Source organism: Lemur catta, chromosome 2, assembly GCF_020740605.2.
Source record: "Lemur catta isolate mLemCat1 chromosome 2, mLemCat1.pri, whole genome shotgun sequence".
Taxonomy (NCBI): domain Eukaryota; kingdom Metazoa; phylum Chordata; class Mammalia; order Primates; family Lemuridae; genus Lemur; species Lemur catta.
Genome location: NC_059129.1, coordinates 134,399,940 through 134,416,466, shown reverse-complemented (window position 1 = coordinate 134,416,466; position 16,527 = coordinate 134,399,940). Strand labels below are relative to the sequence as shown.

General features: G+C 40.6%; 1 protein-coding gene across 2 annotated transcripts in view; it reads right to left on the bottom strand.

Annotated features, from left to right (window-relative positions):
• The window catches only part of CCDC170 (coiled-coil domain containing 170), an 81,612-nt gene extending 68,644 nt beyond the window's left edge, over window positions 1–12,968 (bottom strand). For both annotated transcript variants that reach the window (XM_045544586.1, XM_045544587.1), the window contains exon 1: window positions 12,840–12,968. In XM_045544586.1, the coding sequence (XP_045400542.1) occupies window positions 12,840–12,923 (84 nt within the window). In that variant the 5' untranslated portion in view covers window positions 12,924–12,968. The remainder of the gene's footprint in view (window positions 1–12,839) is intronic.
• Window positions 12,969–16,527: the final 3,559 nt, after the last annotated feature.

The following is a 16,527-nucleotide window of genomic DNA, read 5'->3' as shown; positions in this document are numbered from 1 at the left end:
AAATCTGGAAGCAACGACTGCTTTTCTGTGCTATATAATTTAAAAAGCAAGTTTAAAATATGTGTAATGAATGGGCATGTAAAATGTCCCAGCCACTGCAGGGGGCACTTTGGCAGATACCCTATGGCTCTATCTCTAATTCTACGTGAATGTTTATGGTCTGCAATGTCCATCAATACAGGAATTAGTAAACGACAGTACATCACTCATAAGATGGGAATCTGGAAAAGCAGTTAAAAGAACCAGACTAAATCTATTTGGAGCGAGATAGCTAGATCTGAAAAACATATTGTTTTTTTAAATAAAGGAAATTAGAGAACAAAACAAACAGTATGATACAATTTATGTTTTAAAAGCACATGCTAAACAAAATATATTTTCTATCAACACAAATATGAATGTGAGAAGTATTTTTTAACGTTCTGAAGAACACTCATCAAACTTACATAATAATTACCTCTGGAGAATGGGGGAAGAGGATCAAGATGGGATGTGGTCATCAAAGGGAACTGTCACTGCATTTGTAATGTTCTAATGTTTAAAGGAAAAGCGACTATAATTTTAGCATTAAAATCAGTTTCTTAAGTAAAAGACAACTGAAAATATCTGGAGTCCAATTTATTAGGTTCTCAGGTTCACATCTTAATCTTCCTATACTTCAGACTTCAAGAAACTTCATACTACGTTTGTGAATTCCTTATTGCCTGCAGAGGCAATAGGAAACCCTGAACTTGAACCCCAGCGTGCACAAAGAAGTAGAAAGAAGAATCACTGAGCTCCAGCAATCCTTGGAATGCATTTGTTGTGCAAGTACACATTCTGACTACATTTGGAACAGGAAATTCATCATTAAAATAAATGGAATATAAATAATGTTATAGCCAAAATATTAAGTGTCTTCAAAGGTTAAGACAAGAATTCAATGATTTTTATGTTTTTATTCACTGGAGTAAGACTTCCAATTAGCAAAGCACAAACCAGCGAGAGAAAATTGTCTAAGTAACTTCCATGTCACGCTAAATCCCTGCTTTGCCTTCCGAGGTGGTCCTTAGCTCTGCTCAAAGAAAACTCGGTGCAAATCGTGCTGCTTCATCATGTCTAGCTGCCGTTTCTTCTGTGAAAAGGAATCTAGAACATGCAGTGAACACAAACTCCTGATGGTAACAAAGCCTCCGCAGTGGCCCGCTGTGTAAACAACTGAGAAGAGAGGAAATGTTAGCAACATGTAATCTCTTCGTGAGAAAGAAATCAAATCATTTCTAACCTTCCTATAAGAATCCTTCCAAGGAGACAAAGAAAGGTCCACAATTAAGTCTTTAGAATTGTTTTTTTCACTACTTTGTTCCCAGAATAAATCGGATTAAAGGCAGCTTTCAAACCTTACGCCGTGGTGCTTAGCAACTCTGATGACGTACCATGAAGGTGACAAGAGTGTCCTCAACACGCTCTTTAGGACGGATGTGGGTGGACTCCTGTCCTGCCAAGCTCACCCTCCCTCCACTGAAGAGAGCAGCAGGAGGCAGCTCAGGAACGTAGGAAGGAATCAGAGGCCACGAAGAAAATCAGCGACTGGCCAGTGCACACACCTTCCGAGCAATCCTCTCACTCTCCCTATATTTACAACTTAAAAAGTCTTCCCAAGCCATTTTTCCTCTGCCCAGTGCTCTGGACAACTGGACGGATCACAGCTCCCACTGCTCGCTGTCAGCTGTCCTCCCACAGCAACCCACACTTCTCCTAGCGCTTGGCACAGGGTAAGGGACAGGTTGTGTGTGTGAGTGAGTAGTCAACATCTCCCTGCCTCAGAAGGCTGTGGTGTTTAGTCACACTAGCACCTGCTTGGGACCTCACAATGCAAATGCTCAAGTGAATGAATGGATGCTCATTTTACTAATATCCTAGTCCTCCCATCTGATTGTTTAAAGAAGGATGGATGCCCTTTTTACCAACGTCCTGATCCACAGGACTGACTCCACAGTCCCATTCTTTTCCTATGTGCAATACCAAGTATCCTCAGCCCCTGGAGCTGGCTGTTTCTACCCAACACCACGCCCTGGAAGTGGCTGGTGTGGGAAGTTCACAGACTCTCCACTATCAGGAAATAGCCTGCTATACTCCATCTCAGCTTGTCCCTCTCCAGAAGCATTAACAAACCAAAAGGCATGAATGTTTCCTGTAGCTATAAGCTCTGACAGGAGAAAAGTTCCCTTCTGTGAGTGATCTGGAACATACTTCCCCTGTAGCATGGCAGGGTCATAAACTAAAGGCAAGTGCCCACCTTGCTAGTGTTTCCTGTAATCTTTACTGTTGACAAAAGGCCTAGATTTCAGAAAATGACTTCAACCTCCATTCAAAGCTTCAGGTCAGCCAGGTGCGGTGGCTCACAACTATAATCCCAGTATTTTGGGGGGCCAAGGTGAGAGGATCACCTGAGGCCAGGAGTTTGAGACCAGCCTGGGCAACATAGTAAGATTCTGTTTCTACAAAAAAATTTTTAAATTAGCTGAGCATTCAAGCAATCCTCCTGCATCAGCCTCCCAAGTAGCTGGGAATACAGCACGTGCCACCATGCCTGGCTAATTTTCTTATTTTATGTAGAGATGACGGTCCCACTATTGCCCAGACTAGTGTCAAACTCCTGGCCTCAAATGATCCTCCTGCTTCAGCCTCCAGAGTGCTAGGTTTACAGGTGTGAGCCACTGGTCCTGGCAAGCATTAGCCTCTGAGTCCATGTATGATGTACTTGTGGGCCTAGCCACAGCCTGTCCTTTGTGGGGGGCTCCAAATCCATTTATTCTAACAAATTCCTCAAGCATGGAAGGACTCAAAGTGAATTTACCATGCATTAGTCAAGGCTGTCCAAAGAAACAGAACCAATAGGATGTGCATATACACAAAGAGAGAGAGATTCATTTTAAGGAATTGATTCACATGATTGTGAGGTCTGGCAACCCTGAAATCTGCAAGGCAGGCCAGCAGCCTGGAGTTAATATTGCAGCTCAAGTGCAAAGGAAGTCTGAAGGCAGAATTCCCTGTTTTTCAGGAAATCTTATTCTTTTCTCTTAAGGCCTTCAACTGATTGGATGAGGCCCACCCAACTTATAGAGGGTAATCTACTTTATTTCAGTCTATTCATTTAAATGGCAATCTCATCTAAAAAAAAAATACCTTCATAGCGATACATAAAATTAGCCATCACATCCTGCATTTCAAAAAGAGTGTGACCTTAAGGTTGATACCAATTACACGAGGTTACAAAAATCTTCATGCAAATATCACTGCCAGAATTGGAGGAGGAATAAATTGTCTCTTGGTCACAATGATGTAACATGGAACTATATCACTGCATCTTGAACAAATCTAGGTTTGTAAACTTGAATACATCTAAATATTTTAATTTTGCTTTTAAGTAAATGTCAGTCTGCCCATTTGCCTTCATGAATAAGAGCACAGATATTTATCTTTACCCAAATGTCGTGGTTTTAAAATCATGAACCAGAAATGACACTAAATACTTGTTTAAGTACTATCAGAAAGCAACCACTTAACTGCCAATATGGTCAAAACCATAATCATCATTTTTCTCAGCTATTCCCTAAAATTATAATTATCAATTCTAAATGAATCCATCCAGTAAGTCAACTCATCCCATTACTTGGAGGGATCATTTTGTGGGTAGACACTGCTGGTGGGCCCATGACCATGTGGCTCAGGCCCACACTGGGGGATCAACAGAAGCTTTCCAGAGTTAGAGAGTTCTTGATTTTTAAGAACTGGGCTTTCTGAAAAAGAATAATTTTTTTTGAATTTCAATAGCATGTTTTTGCATAAGAATAGCAAAGCCTTGAAGATTCACAGCAGAAATATCATTGCTTTAAATCCTAGAGTGGGGAACAATCCATGATGGAGAGCCATTTTCCCACCTGAAAGGGAACAATTGGCACCAACACAGTGGGAAGGAAAACCAGAGGGAGACAGGACCAGTGCTTAGATGCTGCCTGCCATTTTGGGACCCACAATCTGAGATGGGTGCTGGGAATAAAAACTCCAGCTAGATCCCTGGCTTCCCAGAAAGCGGCCCACAGAGACAGGAGCCTCTCAGAAAACACTGCAGGCAGCACAGCTCCTGGGAGTAGAATCAAGGGCAATGACTGAGTGGGCAGAGGACAGTGCCATAAGGTCCCAAGCTCCAGCTCCAGCACCCACTTCTCAGGCAAGGAAGGGAAACCATACCTTGTTTCCCATTTTCCCAAGAAAACCAAAAAGGCCACTTAGGTAAGGCAATAGATCTAAAGAGACTTGGGATGGGAATATGGGGCAGGCAACAGGCTGGACCTTCAGAAGTCAGGGCAGAGCCCAGGACTTCAGCAGAGACAGACGGCCAAGTCCAAGAGGGAAGAGTTAGAGCTGGAGCCAAGAAGAAGACAGGATGTCCCTAGGTCCTCCAAGAAGAAGAAAAAGAAGAAAGAGGAGGAGGAGGAGAAGGAAGGGGGGTGGAGGGGAAGGGGGAGGAGGAAGAGAAAGAAGAATGAAAAGGAGAAGGAGAAGAAAGAGGAGGAAAAGGAGGGGGAGGAGGAGGGGGAGGAGGAGGAGGGGGAGGAGGAGGAGAGGAGAAGAAGAAGAAAATAGTGCTTAGTCTAAATGCTCATCCTCTGGGCCCCACCCATCACACTCGCAGAAACTTATCCTTTTCTGGCCTTCCCTTCCCAGTCCCCTCACAGCTTATCTTCCTCCACCTACTCCACAACCTCATATTTGCTGGGTTCTGTCCTTAACACTCTTTCCCCACCACTCAAGACATTCCCATTGGCCTACTCCATGCCCTCCTGAGATTTCAGCCACTTCCAGTGTTTGATGGCTCCAAAATCTGCACCTCTAGCTCGAAGTCACATTTCCAACTGGCCACTGACCATCAACTGCATGTCCTGCTGGCACCTCAAGGTCAGAATCAGCTCCCAACCACCCCCACCATTGCCCCAGTAACCGCAGCAAAACCTGCCATCCCTCCTACCCCTTCATCTGCTAGAGCACCTGTGTAATTACACTTGCTTTATTGTGTCTTTCCCTCTAGATCCTTATCCGAGACCATATATTTACTCCAGCTACGCTTGTCTTCTTCCTTTTTAAAACTTTTATTTATTACCAATTATTATTTACCTAACTAAACTGTAAGCTCAATAGGTGGAATGAGTACCTTCTACTTTGTAACCCCATTTATTGCCTGGCACACAATTTTTTTTTTAATTTCTCTTTGAATCCTACAGAAAAGTTGCAGGAATAATTCAATGAACTTAATTATGTATGTTTCATTTAGATTCACCAATTGTGAGAACATTCTGCTACATTTGATTTATTCCTTTTTCTATGCGAATATTACAATATAATTGCTGGATCATTTGTAAGCAATTTACAGATGTCATGGCCCCTTATCCCTAAATGCTTCAGCTTGTGTCTCCTAAGAACAAGGACATTCCTCTTCATACAATGGTCAAATTCAAGAAATTTAACAATGACACAGTATTATTCACCAATTATCCCAACAGCATTCCTTAGAGCAACTGTAAATGCATTGCATGTGGTTGTCAGGTATCTTTAATCTGTTTAATGTGGAACAGTGTCTCAGCCTTTCTTTGTCTTTCATAATTTCAATAATGAAATAAATTGACATGAGGCTCCTACTGTGACGCACTGAGAACACAACACCTTTCACAGAATCATCAAAAATGCTAAAAATGATTAACCTGAATCTAACCATGAAGAAACATTAGATATACCCAAATTGAAGAACATTCCACAAACTGCACTCTTTTTAAACACCTCGAGTTTGTTCCCACTGAGGGCCTGGTGTTGCTCTTGCTGTTTCCACGAACATTCTTCCCAGCATCATTCAGACTTAGTACATCCTCTCCTGGGAGAACCAAACCCACCCACTCTATCCAAACAAGACCTGCCTTCACCGCATCCAATCCCTATCCTGTTATCCTGCTCTCTTTTCTTTTCAAAGCATTTGCCACTCTCAGAAACTACCTTGTTTATCTGTTTACTTTTTTATAGAATATAACTTTTAGGAGAGTGGGACCTGTTTTAAAACAATGCCTGCTTTGAAATAGGCACATGGTCAGGGAGTGGTGGCTCACACCTGTCATCTTAGCACTCTGGGAGGCGGAGGCAGGAGGATTGCTTAAGGTCAGGGGTTCAAGACCAGCCTAAGCAAGAGTGAGACCCCCGTCTCTACTGAAAATAGAAAGAAATTAGCCAGGCAACTAAAAACAGAGAAAAAAATTAGCCGGGCATGGTGGCTCACACCTGTAGTCCCAGCTACTCAGGAGGCTGAGACAGGAGGATCTCTTGAGTCCAGGAGTTTGAGGTTGCTAAGAGCTAGGCTGACACCACAGCACTCTAGCCCAGGCAACACAGTGAGACTCTGTCTCAAAATAAATAAATAAAATAAAATAGGTACTCATTTTATAGTTCCTGAAGGAAAGAGTTTCTGTATCTTCAGTGCCTAACAGGGTGCCTAAGACTCAATAAATGTTTGCCAAATGGGTGACTAACACAGTGTATGATTCACTAAGCAGAATACCTATTGTTCACATTTCCTCCTAAGTTCTCATTTTTTCTTACTCCCAATATTCATACGATTTCTACATCAAGTGTTCCTTTTCAGTATTCTGCTATCTGTTTCTTTTACCCTGAAGTAGAAGAGACTTCGGGAAATGTGGCAATTATAGTCAAGTCTAATATCATTCCCCTTTGCACTGACATTGAGGCTAGACTAAGATGACCTTAATGTTGCTGAAAAGTACATTTTTATAAAAAGCTAGGAAGTAAAATTCAAGAGGAAAAGTCTAAGGGTAAATTCAGTCGATGAAAAGAAAGTCATTTCAGTTATTCAGAAATATAATTCAGATATTTATTTTCATGAGACCAACACACCCCCTACTGCACTAAGGAGGAAACTTAGTTATTTTTATAAGCAATATTTAAAATATTTTATTTAATCAATATCTAAGCATGTAGCTATAAAAGCTATAATCAATAGCTGTCCTTGTTATCAGTAAGAGAATGAGTGAGGTGCTACTGGTCTGCCTCAGCAATGCTTTTGAACTTCTCTGCCTTAGATCAAAGCTACCAAAGCACTAATTTCAAAGGAAAAAAAATTGGAAGCAAAACAAAGAAATAAAGAAACCTTGGGTAAAAGAACATAGCATAAATAATTCCTAGTACAGCAAATGTTACTCCCTTTTTCAATTAAAAAAATTTTAAGTTGTCCTTGACCACAGGAAAAATAAGCCTTTATAATTAGTCAACTCAAGTACAAACCAAGGAGTATTTACTATTGTTTGAAGTATACTACACATTGTATTTGGTAACACCAAGTAAATACACAATCTCTTTAAAATATGCAAATAAAAACCTACTCTCTGTGTTCAAAAAGTTCTCTCCTACCTGTTCTTTGAAGGTTTTATCTCACGCTACATTCTGAAGCCAGATGGTCAAACAATTGTTAGATACCAAGAGAAACCAAACGTTAAAGTTAAAATAAAGTTGTATGTCTAAATAAATTAACTGTTTATCATCTGTTTTTTAAAACTTTTTATTCTGAAATAATTTTAGAATTACAGAAATGTTGCAAAACAGAACAGAGAGTTTCTATATACCCTTTACAGAGCTTTCCCTAATGTTAGCAACCTACATAACCGAGGTACATTTATTAAAACCAGGAAATTGACATTCTTATAATACTACCAATTAAACTACGGACTTTATTCCAATTTCACCAGTTTTTTCACTAATGTCCTTTTTGTGGTCTAGGAGCCAATCCAGGCTCCCACATACCATTTAGTTTTCATTCCTTCTTAGTCTCCCCCAATCATGACCTTGACACTTTCGGAGATTATTGGTTGGTATTTTGTAGAATGTCCTTCAAGGTGAGTTTGTCTAATGGTTTCTCATGATTATATGGTCATGATTTAGTTTTAATAGTATAAAGGCTTTTTATTTAAAACAAAAGGAAAACTAATTACTCATCTAATACAATCTCTACCAATAGAGTACACTTTCTAGGCTTTGGTCCAATTGATTATTTCATAGTCTAAATGTATTTATTTATTCCCTTGGGCAAAGGGGAAAAAAATATCCTGTTAACTTTTATGGCCATATCTCAAATATTTTATATGTTTTTATTCTTCACAATGACTTAACCAAGTATGCATTTGGGCACTTTTAACAGCTCTCCTACCAAATTTTTGTGTGGTTGATCTACCAAATACTAAGAGGTATGTTAAAAATATTCTCTTTCGTTGTGGATTTGTCTATTTGTTCCTACAGATTTTTACCTTTGTCAATTTTTGTTTTTATATCTCGAGGCTATATTATTAGGTACATACAGGTTTAGAATTATTACAGGTTTCTGATTAATGAAACTTTTTATCATTATGTAGTGACTCTCTTCACCTCTAGTAATGCCTTTTGGCCTTAAAAGTATTTTGCATAATGTTAATATAACTAATCAGCTTTATTTTGTCTATTTGCCTGATATGTCTTTTTATACACTTTTACTTTCAACTTTCCCATATCCCTTTGTTTAGATGTCTTTTTCATAAATAGCACATACTTGGATTTTTTAATGTGATCTGATGATTTTTGTCAGTTAACTGAGCATTTGGTCCATATACATTTATTGTAATTGCTGATATATTTGTATTGCTTTCAACTATCATTTTGTGTTTTCTTTTTTCCTTGCTCTTTCTGTTTCTTTTTCTCTCCATTTTTGATTTTTCAGGGAGAGGGGAGGATTTAGGGTTTTTTTTCTTTATACCTATAAAAAAGAGGCTTCTAGCTTAAATTCATATGAAGACGTGATTAGAGTCAGATCTTTCCTTAAATTTGATTTTAATAAAAAGGAGGAGCAACAACAATAACAAAAAGAAGCAAAGCAAACCAGAAGAGAGAGGAAATGATTCATTAAAAAGTGTGAATGGATACCACCTCCCACCCACTAGAATGGCTACAATCAAAGAAAGAAAAACAGAAAATAACAAGTGTGGGTGAGAATGTGGAGAAACGAAAACTTTTGTGCACTGCTGGTAGGAATGTAAAATGTGCAGTCACTATGGAAAACAATATAGCAGTTTCTCAAAAAATTAATAATAGAATTACCACAGGATCCAGCAATTCCACTTCCAGGTATATACCCAAAGGAATTGAAAGCAGAGTCTCAAAGATACATTTGTTCACCCATGTTCATAGCAGCATTATTTGCAATAGCCAAAGGTGGAAACAACCCACATGTCCATGGACAGATGAATGGATAAACAAAACATGGTATATGCATACAAAGGAATATAAATCACCCTTTAAAAGGAAGGAAATTCTGACACATACTACACAGATGATCCTGGAAGACATGCTAAGTGAAATAAGCCAGTCACAAAAGGACAAATACAGTATGATTTCACTCAAATGGGATACCTAGAATAGTCAAATTCATAGAGACACAAAGTAGAACGGTGGTTATTAGGGGCTGTGGGGAGGAGAGAATGGGAAGTCATTCTTTAATGGGTACAGAGTTTCAGTTTTGCAAGATGAACTAAGTTCTAAACATGGATGGTGGCAATGGCTGCACACCAATGTGAATGTATTTTATGTGCTTAATAAAAGTACTTAATGTATTACACTAAATTTTATGTTATGTGTATTTTATACAATTTTTTTAAATGGAAATGATGGGAGGAAAAGAAAAACAAATTTTATTTCCTTTATAATTATATACAACCAGCTCCTTTGTAATTATATTTAACCAAGTCTTTTGCTTTGAGGAACTATAGCCGCTGATAGACTATTGCTATTTACATTTACTTCTCACAACAATCCCATCAGACAGTTACTCCAATTAACCCTTGTTTTACAGAGAGGAAAGAGACTTGCTCAGATTTCCTTCAGTGGTATGGCCTGGAGCTCCAGTCCATTGATTCAGGTCCTCTGGGTATGTGAAAATGCATAGCAAGACAGCCTGCAAGCCACCATATGCCTGTGGCCTCTGACACAAAATCCAAGCACTTTCCACTAACCTATTGCTATAGCTTTTTGCTGCCCGTGAATACCATTTTATAATTTGGTCACATTTTTCATTCAGTAGCATTATTTCAGATGCATGACAAAGTTATACCGTCCACTGACAGCTGGGTTTGTAAATGTCCCTCAGAACATATCTCTGTCCTCCATGCTTGACCTGCTCTGCTTTGATTCTCATAATATTGCTCTTAGTATTTGGCACATTTTCTAGCCTAGTAAAGCTCTGCTGATGATTTGATTACAGGTAAACCCAACTTGAGAAAAATTCAGCATTAAATTTGTTTCATGGGTGACACAGATGAAAGAGTAATCTTTTTGTATGTCTGTTTCTCTTGATTGTGAGCTCTTGACTCTTTGTGAACAGAGCAGGGATGGTGTCAAATTCAGTTTTGTATCTTAGTCCCTCACACAGATCCTCAATAAACTGATTGTTGAGAGGGTAGCTGAGGTACTGATGTGGGTACTGGTGAAGCTGGTAGTAGTGGGTGGTAGTGGTGTTGACACCAAAGTACATTCCAAAAGTTGTAAAGAATAATAATAACTAATATAGATAAGCAGTTATTCTGTCAGACACTCTATGGGGTGTCTTACATATATTAACTATAAAATCCCCAAACTACACTATGTGATAAGTGTGATGATCCTGTGTTTCATATGGAGCAACTAAAGTTCTGAGACATTAACTTTTTTGACCAAGGTGTCACACATTAAGTGGTAACATCAAGATAATTTGAACTCAGTTTTTGTTCCAAACCTAATACCTCAGTCCCTAAGTATTCTGCTTCTTCAGAAAGTTGCAAACTATTTCTGCTTTTTATTCTAATGTTTTTCAATGCAGCATGGTGAGAAAAATACAAAACATTCAAAAGAAAGATATCGAAGTCCCTGCTCCATCATTTGAGCAAGTCATTTCCTCCTCTATATAATGGGAAATCCCTGCCTTTTCTACCTAAATTGTAAGATTGTCTCATGAAGTATTTTGCAAACTGAACATGCAATCATAATAAATGCTGGCCTTTCTACTTCTACTTTTGTTCTCAATAAAGTTTAGTTCTTTCAAGCCAATTAAAATCTTAAGCTTGATGGAACTTTTCCTTTATGTAGGGAGTGAATCATTCTAAACTTTCCTATCTAAATCAAAATTAATTAATTGATATAATTACTTACTTATTGCTAAAGGGGAAAGGGGACCTTTACAGTGGAAAAATCTGGAAGATGCCACCATCTGGGGACATCACCAGTACAATAATGAGATAAGTTGATATCAGGAACCTCCTGATATGATGAACTGAGACACAATATCTCTTATATAGTATTCCTACCAAAAATCTAACCATGAAGAACAATCAAATAAACATATTCTATAAAACAAATAACCTGGACTATGCAAAAATGTCAGTATCATCAAAAACAAACAAACAAAAAAAGCTGAAGAACTGTTACAGGTTTAAAGAGACGTAACAACTAAATATAATGTGTGATTCTTGAATAAAAAAAATTTGTTGGCAATAATTGGGATAATTGGCAAAATTTTAGTAGATAGTGTACATAATATTATTGTAGCAATGCTAAATATCCTGATTTTGATCACTGTGTTTTGGTTAGAGAATGCCTGTACTCTTCAGAGATACACACCAGAGTATTCAGGGATGAAGGGTCTTGATGTCTGTAATTTATTAATACTTTCAGTGGGCTCACCAAAGTATAAATAATATAAAAATACTACATATTTATATATGGGCTAACAATCTTAATTCATAGAAGACACTGTATTGGAATAAAATGTAGTAAAGTCAAATATGAAAATGTCAGAGGAAAGAAAAAATAGGTTTTATGCACACGGTAGTACTAATTTTCCACAAATATACCAGGAATCAGAGAAATCTAAGTACAAGTGAGATGTAAAAGCCACAATCAAAGCTGCTGAGTATCAGAATTCTGGCATCATGCTGGAGAGTCCAACCCATGTTTTGAATCTAATATATCCCCAGGGACATACACGGTCCCTATGGCCATATCGAGGACACCTCTTAGGTTAGCAGGTCAGCTCAACACTATTCTCCCATCTCTGGCCACTGCTCCCGACACGCACAATACCCGGGTGGCTCCCAATGCCAGGTCCAGAGGTGGACCCTCAACTCAGGCTGAGCCAGCCAGAACTTGTGTATGTGTGTGTGTGTGTGTGTGTGTGTGTGTGTGTGTGCGCGCGCGCCTGGAAGTCCCCAAGGCCTAAGTGATTCCTTGGGGTAAATGAGCAAATGGATCCAGCGACAACGGAACTATTGTTTTTGGAGTAGTTAGCAACAAAAAGGCCAGCGACTTTACTCAGAGCTGGCATTAATCCTACCACATCCGATTTTCAAGAAATGGCTCTGAATCGCGTCTCCGTAGCTAAGCAGCGACAGGTCAACGAAGGCCTGATTGGCCCCGGGCGGCCGAGGTGGGGAGAGGAACCACAGGAGCCGACCACCGCGCCTTTCGAATTCAACCAGTTTCAACGTCGAGCGAAGCAGCGCGGCACAACCCAAAATTCACACGCATTTCACAAACTCCCGTCCTGCACATCACTTCCCAAATCAGCGCGGCCGGCAGTCCCCGTCCACCGCGCACGGGGAGACGCCTCTGCGCTGGTCCTCCCCACGCATTCAGGAGGAAAGGGGTGCCCGTAGCGGCGCCTCTGCCCCTCCTGGGGCGGCCTGTCCCCGCGCCCTCTCCCGCGGCTGAGAGGCCTCCGGGACGCGCGGCCGGGGCTGGGACCGTACCTCGCGCACCGGCGACTTGGCGCCCAGCGCGGCGTCGCTAGTGCCGTCCAGGCACCTGGAGCCGGAGAAGCGGCCGCGGCTCATAGCGGCTGGAGCCCCGCGGGGCGCTCGAACCGAGCGGGTCTGGAGCCGGGCGGCGGCGGGGAGCGGGCGGGAGGCGCGGGCGCGTCTCCTCGGGCAACCGGCAAACACCGCGGGGACGCGGCGGCGCCCCGCTGCGCACGGGCACTGTGGCCCGGCCGCCTTCGGCCTCCGGGACGCGCCCGGGGGCACGGGACAGGCTCAGGGACCAGGGGCAGAGGCTGAGCGGGGGACGCTGCCAAAGCGCCTCGGGGTCGGCGGCATGGAGGTCGGTCTTCCCGCTGGGACTCCATCGTGAGCGCGATTCCAGGCCTCGTCCTTAGGTCAGGGACAAGTGACAGTGAGTGGGTAGTGTTAACGGTGCTGGCGTGGGCGAGGTGTCGGAGAGTTCACAACGGTGAATGGTGCATTTATTTAGCACCCACTGTGTGCAGATGCGTCTGTGAGCTCCAGGGCTGTCTTTGTAGCTGTGCAACCCGCGCGGTTGGTTACACAGGCTCAGGTGCTGCGCTTGGTTCAACCCTCTGCTGTCCCATTCCTGAAATTCTTAGTCGTTTTTGAACAAAGCGTCCTGCGTTTTCATTTTGTACTGGGCTCCGCAAATTAGGTGGCCTGTCCTGGTGCACATTCTTTCATTTAACCTTCTCAACAACCCTGCAAGGAAATACAAGTAATAGTAATAATACAAGTGTTGGTAACAGCCACAGCTGTGTGTTCCTACCCGAGCTGTTCCAAGTGCTTCCCAGGTATGATCTCCTTAAATAAAACAAGATTATGCGATGGCTATTAGAATAATCTATTTGTAGGGTAAGGAAATGGTCACAGAGAAATAAAATAAATTGTCCAAGATATATGGCTGGCAAGTGGTAGAGTGACAGTCAGACCCCAGATTATAAAACTAAAGCACAGAGAAGGTGAGTAACCTGCCTAAAGTCCCACAATTTGTAGCAAAACCTGAAAATGGAAACTACAATCACTTCACGTTAAAGCTCTTGGTGGACCCATGTGCTGTTCAAAACTTACATAAAATCAGAGCTGTGGCAGCTTTCCTCATATTCCATCCAATCATCCTACCCGAATCCATATTGTCTCTGAGGATTTCTTGGTCTTGACAATGGCTTTTGATCTAACAGTGACATTGTCATATACCCAATCCAGAATCATCTCAACATTGTCACCTGAAGCAACATTAAAAAAAAGTTCTTAATGGAAACTAAGGCTTTCCAGAAATCTCCTATTAATAGTATCATTCGTAGTAAGTGTATTTTCAAGTTTGAAGCTTTTCCTTACAGTAGAATCATTACAAACTTGTTCGATTTTCAATGAACCAACACTTGCAGAAGAAACACAAAATTAATGAAAATTCAAGGTACTTGGAAAAGAACCAACCTGAGAAAGTCCTCTTTCTATTAACTCTAATCCAGTTGTTTCAGAATCCATGTTATAAAGTTTAATTCTGGTCACTTTGGTCAACCTGTAACTCTTCTTTAGGAGAACAATGGATATGAATTTGCACAGTCTTTAAAAATCTGTGTGAAACAGATTTTTCTCTATGGAAAAGCAATGGACTTTTGTGGTAAGCAAAGGCAGAAAAAGTGCTTGGCTCATCCCTGCCCGGATGCCTTTGAGGTTCTGGGGATGTCAAGACATGAGCCAAGTGACCCTTCAAGGCAGTATCTGATGACTGGATGTGATGATGTCAAGGGGGTGAGTGGGAGGACTCCGAGGTTGGACCCTGGAGGGCATGACAGTTTGGAGGAACTGGGACTGTGGGGGCGGGGGACCAGTCACTCCAAGTCTGATGGCAGTTTAAGCATAGGAGGGAAGTAAAAAGGCACAAAAGTGTGTTCCAGTCCAGACTTCTCACAAAACTCTGTGTGTGGGCACTACTTTAGGGTCTGCAGTACATCAGTCCGGACTTCTATTTTCCTTTACAATGACAACAGACAGGAAGCTACCAGCTGTGAGAGCCTTGTACACATCATCTGACACTATCTCCTGAGGAAATGGAAGTGGTGATGGTGAAGAGGGGAAAGATTTGGAGGTGGAATTGACAAGAGTCCAAGTTTGCCAGCCAGGCTAGAAATGTGGTGAGGCCTGATCAGGCAGCAAGGAAACAAAGCAGAGAAGAGAGAAGACAGAGTTTAGTTTGGGACAAATTTAGTCTGAGGGGCCCATAGGACAAGACAAACAGATATTTTGTGGTGGGAAACAGGAAGTCCGGGGCACATCCAGTTTAAATCAGAATATCCAGCTTACCCTACTATTATGTTAAATTTTATCCTGAAACATATTGATAATCCCAGTATGCTGGAATATATATGAATAAACACAATACCAAAGACAATAAAAATGCCAGGGAAGTAGTTCAGCAGGGCAGTGAGGAGCTCTATCCATTCTAACCACAGACTAGAGCTTCTATTTTGGGGTTTTCTTGTGGTGTCATAAGTTTATGACTTTGGTTTCCTCCTTTTTGTTTGTTTCTTTGTTTTACAAATACACATGCTTATCATAGGAAAATCTGTAATATGGTAACAACTTTTGATGCTTTTGACTTATGTTTAAAAGCTTGTCACTGAAACCACTTCTGTGATTTTTATTTGTCTAAAGACTGATGAAAAGAGTAGGTTTGATTTTAATATTTTCCTAAACAACTTGCTACGGTCTGAATGTTGATGTCCCTCCACACACACACAAATTCATATGTTGGAACCTAATACCCAATGTGATAGTGTTAAGAGGTGGGGCCTTAATCATTTGGGAAGTGATCAAGTCATGAGGGCTCCAAGCTTCTGAGTGAGATTAGTGGCCTTATAAAAGTGGCTCACATTTGTTAAAGGTACAAAATTACAGCTAAATAGGAATAAGTTCTAGTGTTCCATACGACAATAGGATGACTACAGTTAACAATAATATATTATATAGTTTCAAATAGCTAGGAAGATATTGAATGTTCCCAACACAAATGATAAACGTTTGAGATGATGGATATGCCAATTACCCTGATCTGATCACTTTACATCATAGGAAAAGAAACATCACTATGTACCCCATAAATATGTACAATTATTATATGCCAATTGAAAATAAAATAAAATTTTAAAAATGTTTAATGAAAAAATATTTTTAGAAGCAAAATTTTTCCTAAAAGTGACATATGCATGTGTTTATATTAAACAAATATTGTTGAAACTTAATGAAAAGTGGCTCAAGTGAGGTCCCTTGCCCTTTCTACTATGTGAGATGCAGGAAGAAGGTGACATCCATCTATAAGGGACAGGCCCTCATCAGACACCAAGTCTGCTGACACATTGATCTTGTACTTCCTAGCCTCCATAATTGTGAGAAATAAATTTCTATTGTTTATTTAATTAACCAGGTCTAAGGTATTTTGCTATTGTGGCCTGAATGGACTAATACTTAACTGAATGAAATATTGCCAAAGGCTGCAAACAACTACTTTATTTATCTAACAGAAAATTACTTGGTGAAATACGGATGACTAAAACCTTGTACTGCCATCACAAGTGAGTGACAGCATTTAAAGGTCTTTAAAGACAATCTCAGTCCTTTCCTTGCCTTATTTTAGTTGTTTACTGAATCCCTA